General features: G+C 41.9%; 1 protein-coding gene across 2 annotated transcripts; it reads right to left on the reverse strand.

Moving 5' to 3' along the window:
* Positions 1-860: 860 nt before the first annotated feature.
* Positions 861-6,536, reverse strand: NPY2R (neuropeptide Y receptor Y2). 2 transcript variants are annotated; one of them, XM_051790633.1, is made up of 2 exons: positions 6,449-6,536; positions 861-3,365 (listed from the first exon to the last, which is right to left on the reverse strand). In XM_051790633.1, the coding sequence occupies exon 2, from the start codon at positions 3,327-3,329 to the stop codon at positions 2,172-2,174; it is 1,158 nt and encodes a 385-aa protein (XP_051646593.1). In that variant the 5' UTR covers positions 3,330-3,365; positions 6,449-6,536; the 3' UTR covers positions 861-2,171. The 2 variants fall into 2 exon arrangements, with proteins under 2 accessions (XP_051646593.1, XP_051646594.1); XM_051790634.1 differs by lacking the exon at positions 6,449-6,536 and adding an exon at positions 6,273-6,343.
* Positions 6,537-13,464: the final 6,928 nt, after the last annotated feature.

The raw sequence follows: 13,464 nt of genomic DNA on the forward strand, positions 1-13,464 counted from the left end.
GGCTCAACGTGATGGCTGCAGAGAAAGCTCAGGAAGCTGTAAAATAAAGATACCATGAAATAAATGGAAAGATAATTTGTAATTAATCACTTTTATACAAGATGATGTAAAGCAGACTTAAAATTACAGAGAATTAGCCCGGCAATTGTAGCTTTAGCGCACACTGTCATGGTTACTTCAAAACTGTCTATATATCACATTCTAACAGGCTTAAAGGAGTTTAAACAGAACTTTTAAACCATTTGCTTTTTAAATAAAGGAGACTATTTGTAGTAATAATACTTTTGATGAAGGGTTCAGAGTTAACTGAAACTGATAGATGTGACTGATGTCCATAGTAATTGCACACTTCTATAATCCTTCCTCACCCGTAAGAGTTTTGAGCTGACGTTTTGGATATTATTAATATTCAGACAAAAATAACTTGTGGACAATAACATGTTCTGAACATGGTGGAGAATTAATCTATTTTGGTAAAACTGTTTAAGAATGATGGATACTTTTCCCTGCTTGAGTAAACACTAGTTAATTCTCCAGATCTCCCTTTTCTCCTCATGAAAATCCAAGTCCAAATGATTTCATGGATATTTAAAGGATGGTGTTGAATGCTGAATACAAAAAGACTAATTTCTCCACTTGATAAATACGCGATGCTATTTATTACATTGCAAACATTTCAGTACTGGAGTTTTTTTGGGTTTTAATTTGTAAGAGAGAACACAATGAATTTAGGAACAACAAAAAATTGAGGGAAACAAATGAGGCAGTTGAAACGTCACTGTTGAAATAGGCTCCAAGTGAAAGTATCACATTTGGTTTTATTCTAGATAAGCAACAGAGCAGCTTGGAATAAAAATGGATTGAAATTTTCTTCATCTCTTTAATGAGTTCAAAGAGGCTGAACAAAGACATAGAAGAGCTGAACATTGCTGTGTGCAACACAGTAAACAGATTAAAATTTTATACCTGAGCAAAAAAAGGAATTTAACTATTAACTACAGCATGCAGAATAACTGTTATCACATAAACATAGCACACTGTTATTAGGTTACAGTCATTCAGAATTTCTTAATTTTTGCAAAGACTAAAGATGGAAAAAGCTCCAAGACGAGTATGTGACATAAAACCACAATAATGAAAAGCACTTTACCATCTCACAGCCTTTCCAGAGGATCAAAATTATCTGCTGTTTTATTATCCAGGCAGAAAGCAGCTACAATTCAAAGCCTGTGGAGTTAATAACACATTAGACATTTAAGCAGGTCCTGAAAACGAAAATATTGGCAGTTTATGAAGTGCTCACAAAAGACCTGAGCCTGCATTCCCTGCCCTCAAATGCCACTTTAAAACACTGCATTTGTGAACTGTTTCCAGAGGAGAATGATAGGGAGGAATCTGCAGGGAATGACTGATAAGTCACAGGCTCGTGATTTTCTCACCAGCATAACAGCCAATTCTTAAGGAATAACTTTTCACCCCATTTGATTGACCAAAACCCACAATTCATTTTATGTAGAAACTTGACCTTTCCTCACATTGAATCTGTTGTTGTTTGGGTGGGTATAGTGATTTTTTTTCTTTTTCCTTTTCTTATTTTTTACCCCCAAATGTACTTCAAATGTTTGAACCACTGTAGTACAAGTTTAAAAAAAATAATGTGTTTCTCTTCTTAATTCCCCTGTCTTTGTAAAGATGCCTGTGGGAGAGAAGGGACCTGAAAAGTTTGACCTTTAACCAGCACAGCCCATTCCCACCCAGACAGGCTTCTTCATCCTGGCAGACTTCTGCTTTCCCTGATGTCCACATCCAATATAAAAACTACCTGCTCCCATCATCAGTATTCCTGCGCTACAAATTGCCTTCCTCTAGCAAAACCAGCACACTCTGCCCTTGTCATTTAGATTTGTCAAAAAGATATGGGAGGGATAAAAGGGTCTCTTACTCTGCTAGAGACAGCCATAAACAAAGCCTATCCCTTTTATTTCCTTGTAGTCATATAGTTACATAGTCATGATATCAATCAACACCCCCAGATCATAGCACCTGCCTTGATTTCCTGCTACTTTTCTTTCACCCTTTATGAATAAAACTATGCATTAAAAATGCATGTATCAAAATGGATTTATCCCTTTGTCCACCACATATCGATTTCTTCTTTAAAGTCAGACATCTTAGACATTGGTAGGTTGTGTGAAAGAGTCCCCAGGGAATTGAATCCTCTTTGCTTCTAGTTTTTTCCTGGCTTTGAAAGCTGCTGATACTTCAGGGTGGATGGAGTCCAGCCGCTGTTCACACTGGAAGGCTGTGAGGAAGGCCGTCCTGTAGTTGTTATTCATCCAGCCATAGAGAAGGGGGTTAGCAAACGTTGAGCACATGGCAATGACATGAAACACTGTGTAGATCAGTTTGTACTCTTTCAGGTCTAACACCTGACTGTCAATGTCACTGACTAACTGGAAGGTATGAAACGGCAGCCAGCTGACAGCAAACACCACAACCACACACACCAGCATCTTGGTGGTTTTCCGACGCCGGTGGTGGTAGTGGTCACTCCCTGCCCCAGGACTAACGTGGTTCTTGAGCTTGGTCCAAATACGAGTGTAGGCATAGGAGATGACTGCCAGAGGCAGCACATACTGGATCAGGAGCATAGAGATGCTGTATATGGTGCCATAGTTGAGCTGCCCCTCTCCTGGCCACTTCTCAGAGCAAACCACAATCTTGAAGTCAGGAATGATCTCAATCAACGAGTACTCGCGGAAGATGGCCAGAGGACTTGCCAACAGGGCACTGACTGCCCAGGCAATTCCTATAATCAGGAAGCTGATTCGCTTAGAGATTTTGCTTTCCAAGTGGTAGACGATGCAGCGGTGACGATCCAGAGCAATCACAGTCAAAGTAACAGTGGACACATGAACAGCAAGCGCCTGGGCGTAAGGCACCAGGTGACACAACACTGGGCCCAGTTTCCATTCGCCCAAGAGCGTATAAACCAAAGTGAAGGGCAGGCACAGTGTATTCACCAGCAGGTCGGCCACGGCCAGATTGGCAATGAAGAAGTTAGTCACTGTGCGCATGCTTTTGAACTTGATGATCACGTGGATCACGAGGGAGTTTCCAATCACCCCCAACAGGATGATGGAGCAGTAAGCAAAGATGAGAATTATCTGCACTTCAACTAGTGTTGTGCTGTCCTTCAGTTCTGGTTTAGGGTCCAGAGCCAATTCATTGAGCGGTGTGGTGTATCTTGGCAAGTACAGCTTGGTGAACAGCTCCATTTTCATTTCATCTGTCTGGTTTTCTTCACCTACTGCTTCCAGGGGACCCATCCTTACAGCAGCCGGGTCTGAGCCACAGAGCTGCCCCTGAAAACAAAACAGTACAAGAACAAGCGGAAAGATTAGTCCACTTTGGCTAAGGCAAAAAGCAATGAGCTAAAGTACAGCTCTTTCCTGACCCACATGCTACATCACAGGATTAAGAGAAGATCTGTCTTAATATATTTAAATTCTGTTGCCCTTACATTTGAAGGCCAATCCCAGAATATTATTCAGGCATGACTCCTGCTGAAAATTGGGACAGATTTCAAAAGCATTTTAAAGACAAAGTTTGCCTAAGTAAATGCAGAAGTATTAAGATCCTGCTGGGCAGCATATCATTTTTTTTACAATCCACTACCTAAAACTACTGCTGATTTAGCACATAACTTCCATTAATGTCTATGGGAATTCTACATGGAACAGCACCATCCAGTCTGTTATTAGCATAAGAATCTTTCAATTTTTCCTTAACAGAAAGCGTTTCCTTTAAATAGTCACAAAATACTTATAGGTTTATGCCCCTCCTTAGTAGCAGTGAACTAATTACCGGGATCTTTCTTTAAGAAACTTTCTTTCAGAACAGTTTGTGCCACAAGGCAAGTAAAAATATCACTGTAATAGAACTGAAATAATAGAATCTCTCTGAAATGACTGCGTAACTTATTCATGCTGAAATCAACACCAGAAACAATTAAAACACAGTTATACATAATATTCCCTTTCTGTGTTATGTTTGAGAAAACACAGCTCCTTGGAGGCTGCCAATCAGGCATTCATTTCTGACTGCAGTCGTAAAGAAGAGCAAAGAATTCCCCTGCTGATGTCAGTAAGAATTTCACCATTGGCATCAAAATCTCATTTTGTTTCCCTCCTTACACAGGCTGAGACAAATTCTATGTTGCCCTAAGACTTTGGCAGGCACAACATACGGATGGTTTACAATTAATTGCTGACTTGGACTTCAGTCCTAGGCAGAACACACATGTTCCCCTGGAAACTGCCCAGAGCATCAGCGGAATGTTAAGCAAGAACCACACACCTGGCAACTCCTTGCCTTGACCTGGGAAAACAGTAAGAAATTGCCTGGGCCAAGCAGGCTCACCAAGAAAACACCACTGAGGTGAAAGCCAAACCTGAGTTACTCGCTCTATTTCCCATTCATACATCCCCTAAGGAAAGCAAGAGTAGAGATGAAACATCACTTTCTTGTCATCAGGTGTTGTACACAGCTTAACCCATCTTAAATTCAGGTCCGCCTAAAAAAACAGTCTAGCTATTAATGTGTTTGGATTCACATGCCTTTTTTAAAATTCTTGTCCTTTCTTTTCAATCAGATCAACTTTCTTCCTTCCATTTTCAGCGGATTGTTTCAGAGGAACCGAGGTATATTTTCACCCCTACCTCTGTTCCCAGTAACTATCTATGAGTGACATCCTTCAGTGTGGTTTCCAAACTGAAAAAGGAGGATTGACTACCAGCAGGTGGCTGAGCCCTTTGTATTTGCTTCCATCTCACACAATATCCCAAAGAATTTCTCAGTGCCAATTCTTTTTGCAAAAGCAACAGATCGACTGCATGAACTGAAAGGTATTTTTCCCCCAACGAAACAGGTCGAAATTATGCTATACTGTTTAGTCTACATTTACTTGACAATTAATAGCGTAAGCCTGAGATGTAAAACACCCCAAGATACATCAGCTGAGATGTGCCAGTTGTTCATACTGGTGTACCCCGCTGATCTTAGCAATATAATCAATTTTCATCTACTAGACTAAGCATGGGTGGCAGGAAGGGATTCCTCATCAATACACTTTTAATACACCAAGTTAAAAATTTAAGAGATCCACCACAATTTGCACAGTCAAGGCTATGCAGTAGTTCAGAACTCTGCTGAGCATTTTCCTTCAACCTATGTACCTACACCCAGGAATTATGCTTGCATATATTGCTAGATTAGAGATTTGATGAGGTCCCACGACTGTCAGGTGCTCTAAAATCTCACAATTTTTTCAATGCAAAATAAGAGCTGGTCATATTTACACACAGAAGTAGCAGGGTGAAAGGGATGGCAAATTTCACATTTTTTCCCCTTCTTTGCCATAAATCCAGTCAGAAGAATGTAGCTTAGCCAAAAAACATAGCATCCCTTTCTTCCCAAAAATATTTTCACCCATTTCTCTAGTGCCTGACTTTCTGTTGATTCTACTTCCAACCCTTTTCTTTGAGCAGAGCCTTCTTTTGTTCTGACACTTTTTTAACTGCCCTGTTCGGGCTGATGAAAGATACTTTGGTCTTGTCAATAAGATAAAGCTGAGGGAGAGGGAAGGGACGACCATGGTTTCAAGCAGAGATGAGCTGGCATGTCAGCAAGCAATGAAATAAATTGGACAAGTTTGACATTGTCGGTGGGACAGTTACATGGGCAAAATATCAGCTTCTTTCAAAGAATGGGGATAAAACTGGGATGGCATTTGAGACCACGCAGTGTTTGACAGAATCCTTTCTGTTCTTTTTTTGGTATAAACTCTCTAGGTGTGCATTTACTGGCACACCTTGCATACTGCACCTCACTAGGGTTTTTTTCCAATTTCTTTTCCCCTCACCAGTCAGATCCTCATGGGCAGGCATCAAATTGCGCCTAACTCTCGGCAGAGGAAGGCCCAGAGAGGATTTACATCGGTTCTGAGCGCAAGTAGGCAGAAAGAGCGGAATACGTGATCACATTAGCAAGCAGCATTCCCACCAGGACCGCAGTGCCTGCGCTGGGAAAGGGTCCGGGGTTGCTGGAGGCGAAGGCGGCAAGAGACGTGCCTCTGGGTGCGGCGCCGCTGCCCTCCCGCCCCGGGGACAGACACCCGCGCCCGGCGGGAGCCACCGCGCCCGGGAGCTGCGGGGACCCCGCCGAGGCCCCGCGCCGGCCGCGCTCCTCGGTCCCCCCGTTCCCGTTCTCACCTTCCTCCCGCCCCGGGCAGGCGAGCGCGGCCACCGCCGGCTGCAGCCACAGGAGCCGGTCTCGCAGGGCAGGGCGGGGCGCGGAGCGGAGCGGAGCCCCCTCGCTCCGCAGCGGGGGCGGCTGCTCCCGCCTCCCACGGCACGGTCCCGCCGCCGCCCTCCCCTCGCACACTCACCGGGGCGGCTCTCTCCTCCCGGGCGATGGATGGGGCAGCAGCGCCGCTCGACCCGTCGAAAGTTTGGCGGCGGCCCCCGCGCCGGGAGGGCGGGCCGGGGCTGGGCTCGGGCGGGACGCGGCGGCGGCTCCGCCCGCCGGGCTCCGGGAGCGGGGAAAAGGGTTGCGGGCAGCGCTGCCGGAGTGTGCCCGCAGCTTCCCACTCGGGAGCCGACACCTGCAGCGATGCCGGCCTGAAAGTAGGAATTTCCAAGGGGTGGGGGGGGGGGGGGGTGTCGAGCCAGCTCTGAGCTGGTTTAGGCGCCGCCATGCCCGAGCCTGCTTCCTAGTTGTCCCAGTCCCGAAGATGCCTTCTGGGGCAACCTTTGCTGCAAACAACTGCTGAAATCCTTGGGTGCGAGCACCCCAGCTTGCACAGATTTGCTCTTCCTCAGACGAAGATGTGGCTGTTGCCAGAGCAGGTGTAAGAATGAATAAAGCATTTGCGTATTCTGCCAAGAGCAAAATAAAATATTTCCTATTTATTTACAAGGTTGGAAAGGTAAAGACAACAGCTGCTGCTGCTTTTATTTGGTTCTATATCAATATCCTTTCAAAAAAGGCCTCTTTCCAGCCAGCTTGACTGAGAACTAGCTCCAGCCAGCATTGCTGTCCCTCTGGTAGGGTCCAGCTTTGTTAAATCAATCCATCAGTAGGTTCTGCTTAGGATTTTGCTGCATATCTGATGCTTCTCTCTAGGTATAACTTCTGATATTCAAGGGGTTGTCTTCTCAGTGCATATCTGGAGGACCTGATTTCCCAAATGGTGCTTCCACCCTGATTGTAGCTTCTAAGAATAGGAGCTGGGAGACCTTTCTCTGTGGCTAGCATAGCAATGATGCTTAAACAATTCTCTTCCCAAACCTTACAGAAGCTGCTCTCCTGAATAGGAATGCTTCTTTACTTCCTGTCACTTAGGTAAATTTACAGTCATATTTAAGGTAGTTTCAAGGATCAGCAACATAACCTTGCCTTTTCTGTCCTCCTTTTCTTCCAAAGGAGACTCTGTACAAAAGCTCTTCCTTTGTCAGAAGTAGTGCTCCTTGCTTTTGTTATAGCTCAATATTATGCCCTTATCAACAGCAGAGAATATTAATGGAGCATCAAGGAGTAACTTCAGTGATTTAGAGTTGGTTTTGAAATTCAAAACATGTCTTGAGAACCCCCTTGGATCTTTACTAATTCAGGCTATCTCTTCAGGAAGGGCCTTGCTCTTAGTCCTTCAGCACTTCTAAGACTGTTAATGGAATGCCCATAGCTTATTACAAAATAGATTTCTTTGATGACTAAATAAAGAGCCAGGAGTTTCAATTCTCCTGCTCCTGTTTATTTCATTTCCCATATCAATCTATTTGTAGGATTTATTTTTTGATCTATCAACAGACATAAATGCATACCATGAGTTTTAGTAATTAGAGCTCTTGTGTAATATATGGCTGTAACAGCCTGCAGTTCTTCCCTTTCCTTCTCTTACAAATAGTGAGCAGTGGTGTTCCACTAATCTCAGGGGTGTTGCTATCGTGCCCTACTCTGCACACTCTTTCTAACTTAACGTATTTTTTGCTGCTCCTAATGTCTTGGAAAGTGCAGTGAAAAGAGCTACAAAGCTTTACAATCTGTCCAGCTCAGGATCCCATAACTAAGGGAAGGCTGTTCCTTACTTACACTTCCAGACTCCTGGAGGAAGTCAGGAAGTGCAGGTTCCCAGAAGCTGTTAAGCCAGTAAGGGCTTGCTTCCCATGAAAGAAGGTGTTATGCCCAGTTACAAAGCAATTCTGTGTTCAGGCACAACTGAAATCCTTAATGAAAATGCATTGCTAATAAACAACAGCAGTTTCTATTGCTCATAACAGAGTGGGTTCCATGAACACCACCTTGAACCAAAAGCCCATGAAAACAGTAACATCAAGGGCAGAAAGAGTCAAATAGCAAATGGGCTGTTCAGTGTGAAATGTGCTGCTGAGTGACCACCTCCAAAGCAACTGTGGATACTTTGCTTTGTGCGCACTTGAATTTCCATCGCATAAACCATGACAAGCCATGAGTCATTGAATCACAGAACCATATGAGGAGGGTGGAACTTCCATGTCCAGTCTTATGCTCAAAGCAGATCTAGATGCAGCAGGTTGTCCCAGGCTATGTCTCTAGGAGAGTTTTGAGTATCTCTAAAGTGAGGGATACTGCCCTTACTGGGCAGGCCATCCCAAGATTTGACAATTCTCACAGTAAGACAAATTTTTTTGTGTCAAGTCAGACTTTCCTGTGTTCCAGCTTGTACCAAATGCCTCTTGGCCTAGTCCTGTGCTCCAGTAGTTGTGAACTGTAGTTATATATTTTATATATTTTTTTCTTTAGCCTTGGCTTCCTTAAGGCTGAACAAGCTCAATTCTCTCAACCCTGCTTTGAATGTTATGTGGCCCAGCTTCAATCACCTTGGTGGCCCTTTGTTGGACTTACTTCAGTCTTTTTAGCACTAGGAGTCCCAGACTGAATCAGTTGTGACTACAGATGTGGTCTCACAACTGATGAATAGAGGGGAATAGTTATTTCTCAACCTATTGGCTACACACTTGCTGTGTCTTGATATAGACTGCAAATTAGACTGTCTAAGTTGACTTGCACTAAATAAATAAGCGACGTGAACTTTAAAACTTGGCTTCCTATTTAAGGCAAGCCTATAAATGAGTTTTTGCTGTGAATATGTATATGTACTAAGGTGAAATCTGATTATCTTAACAGCTTGAAAAAAAACGCCTTTTGGATTTATCTTGTTTCTGGTGTAAGTCACACTTACGGATGTATGACAGGGTGTAAGATATTTGATATACATAGTTTGCCTGCAGCAGTATCTGTTCAGCTCTTTACTGTTAGAAAATTTTCTTGTCAAATTCTTTTCAATATAGAGGGTTTTTTCAGGGGGAACAATAAGCATTTCTGTCAACTCCTTATAAGTTTACCAGTTCTCAGGAGCAAAATAAAGGTCTGCATGTAGTACCCAACTTGAAGTAGTAATGACTTTTGTTTCAGTCGTAGAACTCAGAAAGGGTTTCCAGTCCTTGTCCATTATATTGTCCAACATCAGATTTGCTGAAGGAGCAAATAAGGCTTGATGAATATCAGCAAGACAGAAAAGGCAGCAGTTCTCTCATCCCCTGTCCCAGACAACATTTCCTTGTTTCATTTTACTCTAACAGTTGAATTTAAAAGAAACCACTGTCCCTTGATCACTGACCTTTAAAAGCAGTGCTGTGCTTCATGCCACTCACTTGACCCAAACTGCCAGTCCTTAACCATGCAGATTTTCCTGGAGTGAGTTGGATTTCAGGTAATTAAGTTTTCTTCATAGCATGGACAATCTCTTAAAAAGAAAATGGAAAGGAAAAAGAATAATAACTGAAAACATGACCTTCAGAAAGAGTATGTGTCATGAATCTGTTAAATAGTACCCACACAGAGATCATATGGTATAAACTTATATAAGACAAAGACTTGCTTAAAAGGCCAGAACAAATGTGTTTAAGTAGCTGAAGACTGAAGTTTCGACTTATATAGACATGAATTATAGAAATGCATTTTTGAATGCATTTATAAACTGTTGTTTGTTCTCGTTTCCTTTTGGTTTAGTTTCAGTCTCACGGGTTCAATTCTGCTTATCTCTCTTTTTCAAATATAGTAATAAGAAACAGTATACATAAAAAAGTGTAATCAATCTGCCTTATATGATGAAGAGTATAAATACAGGTCAGTGGGGAATGAGATAAATTGGTAGGTGTGTATAAGTACTAACTTCGAGTTGCTAACAGCAGCACTTCACAGCCAGTGCTGGTTAAACAATCAGTTTAGTGCATCTAGTTCAGAAACTATTACACCAGGGGGTTAGTTCAATTGCCTGCTTGCTCTCAGGTGGTGACTGATTTCGGCACTGTTTTCACACAAGGCAAGGCTTCAGAGCTGAATGCTGTGTTTCAAAGTCTTCCCAAAGCATGTAGTGCATTGCATACACATTTCATTCAAAGAAAGTTAACACTTAAGTAGTTCATCCAAGAAATGACAGGTTTAGAGTTGTCCATTTAACACCAACACAGCTATTTGTATTTACATACCTATGATACAGCCTGTAAGTAAATGGACACATTATTTTTCTCCAGGGTTCATTCAATGTTCCAATTTGGCAATGCTTGTGCAATGAGCACGTATATAAAGAATGTATTTCTTTATATTCTCAGTATATATTTTGCTATCTTATTCCTTCTCTTTACCAACATGTTATCCTTCCTTTGCAGAAAATATAATAATTGTCATTTCTTCACAGGTTTGTCTATGCACTTTTCACTACTAGACCTTAGCCAGAAATACTTAACCTTTATTAAGATCTATTTTCTGTCATCTGAATTCAAAGAGGCTGACCAAACATTTAATTGGATTTAAAAATACAAGCAGTAAACCATTTGACTGTATTTTTTTGTTGCTTGCAGTTTAGACAGTTTTTTCTTCAAACTCATAAAATCCTATTTTCCCTTAATTCAACTTCTTTTTAAGTACAGAGATTTCTGTAAACTCTAAAATGTAATGTGGACAGTAACACTTCATTAAAGTATTCAAAGTTTGGCATACAATTAGTTGTTGCCATTTCTAAAGAGTTTTTATATGTTCTCGAGGCAAGCTCTGTTTATTTTAGAGCATTCATCATAGAGAATAGATTCTTACATATAGCTTAGAGCTTGAATATTGCACACACTTCAGTCCTCAGTGTCTAGTAGCAGGGAAAGCAGAGTAAATCTACATGCTTTCCAAAAGTGAGTCAACTATATCTGCTTGCTGTATGCATCTTTTGACCTTTTCTCAGCCAGCCTGCATTAAGATGGAGAAGTTTGTTGATGTGGTTGGCATCTAGGTCCTGAAGAAATGCTTGGGAGAATCAATATAGAGTAACCTATCACAAATTTAATTATTTTGATGAATAATGGTATCCATGAATGAAGACAGCCTACTGATAATGCTGTCTGACATGTAATGCCATGTAAAACATAACATCTTTGTTGTGAGCATAAATATAAGATGCAGTTAAAAATAGCTTCCAGTGATTCATGAAACTGTGTCATCTGACATAAAGAAATGTTTTTTCACTTGCGGTTTGTAGGTCAACAACAAAATTGCTAAGATCCAAGTGAGTATCTTTCCCTCATGTTGCTAAAAGTGAATTAATTCTAATAAGTTTTCAGCACACTATTTCAGTTCATTTTCCATATTTAAACATTTGCAAGCTGTGCTGAAATGCTCACTGGCTTCATCCAGAGTCATTCTGTGCCTCTGTGTGGTATTTTATGGAATAATGTCACTTGGTAATAATACATGGCATTAAATTAATGGATTTCCTTTGTAAGCATTTTTTTGTCCTTAAGAAATTACTTCAATTGCTGAAGAAACAGGAAAAGAGCACTTTCCATACCTGCCATCATTCATTTGAAAAAATGAAGTAGTGTCTCATTTGTGCACTCTGACACAGTTTTAGAACTACCAAAGGACTAAATTTTAGGCTAAGTGAAGCAAACCTGATGGCCCCCTTCTCAAACTATAATCATATGACTAAAACTAGTATACAGAAATGTTGAGGAGTTTCAATTGCTTCATCTTCTTCCTTGCTGATACACCAACAGGATACTTTCCATTACAGGTGTCACATCTATGAGTATAGTGAAACTTCAGTGTCTCATTTTTGACTGATGGCACCATTTGTGAACAAGTTAAGCTTGTCAGCCTAGCTTTACAATGTTGGAAAAGTGCTCTGATTGCAAAGAGTCTGCCTCCTACTCAGAACTGAACTGGCAGTTTTCTAAATGCACTCTTGGTTTTCCTTTGTTAATTGCCTGTGATTCACACCCACATTTTGCAGAGAGTGCTGGCATTTTAATTGCTAAGGGTATTTTAGGATGGAGGAGAGGGGATGGGAAGAGGCTTGGGAAAAAGTGGGTAGGGGTTTGGCATGTTTGGAAGGCTAACTGTTCTGTGATTGCACACAGCTAGGAGACCAGCAGCCAGAGCACCATCTGTGCACACAGCTTATCCATACCGGCCAGCTCGGCACAGAGAAATGTGTCAGCTCCCACTTTTCCAGATCAGCTGAAAGCCTCCTTCGTGCTCCAGTGAAATTTTGCAACCATTCCCTGAAGATCTATTCCCTTCACCCAGCACATCTGACTGCCACAGCTTTCTTTCAGCAAGAAGCTCCTTCTGCAGTGCTGTTTTCACAGGCTGGAGCTGGGAAGATTCATCTGCTCTTCAGTGTCACTTCCCTGCCCTGCAAGCTGCAGAATGATCATCCCAGGGTGCTGGTGAATGGTAAGAGATATATGATCACCCACAGAAATGTAAAAACATCTCAAGAGGCTGTGTGTGGCTGTCTGTGGTGGAGGTGTTTGCTCCCGAGATAGTTATCCTACTAGGAGAGAGTTACTCAGTCTAACCAGTGGGGTTTAAAACTTGCTTCATCCCCTCTTAAAATAAATAGTTATGTTTGGTTGGATGAATTGCACCCTGAACACCATCAACTGTTTGCAAGACCTTCTCAAACAATAGTGGGAACCTCAGCAGCTCATTCTTTGTACACTGCGGGTACCTAAACTTGAGTGAAAGTAATTCCACGTGTCACTAATGGTATCCTGAGGATCTGTGAGTAAATTTTCTCACCATCAGTATCTGGACTGGAATCCAGTGTATGAGTAGTTGTTTCCCAGACCCTCAGTGACATTTAAACACCTAAGTGTCAATTGATTCCAGATACACAATTTATACAGGGTTGGGTGCTTAATGCTTTGCAGATTGTATTGAGTTTTCCTTACAAAATGTCTCTGTGATATTCTCCTTGTTGTTCACAAAGACTTGGGGAGCTGATGTGTGTGCAGAACCTCCCAGAGAAGTTCCTGGTATAGACTCCCTTTCTTCCAGATATTACTTACTGTGTCCCAGGCCAAAATATCA

Source organism: Manacus candei, unplaced genomic scaffold (genome assembly GCF_025592945.1).
Source record: "Manacus candei isolate 608988 ecotype Guabito, Panama unplaced genomic scaffold, ASM2559294v1 h1tg000028l, whole genome shotgun sequence".
Taxonomy (NCBI): domain Eukaryota; kingdom Metazoa; phylum Chordata; class Aves; order Passeriformes; family Pipridae; genus Manacus; species Manacus candei.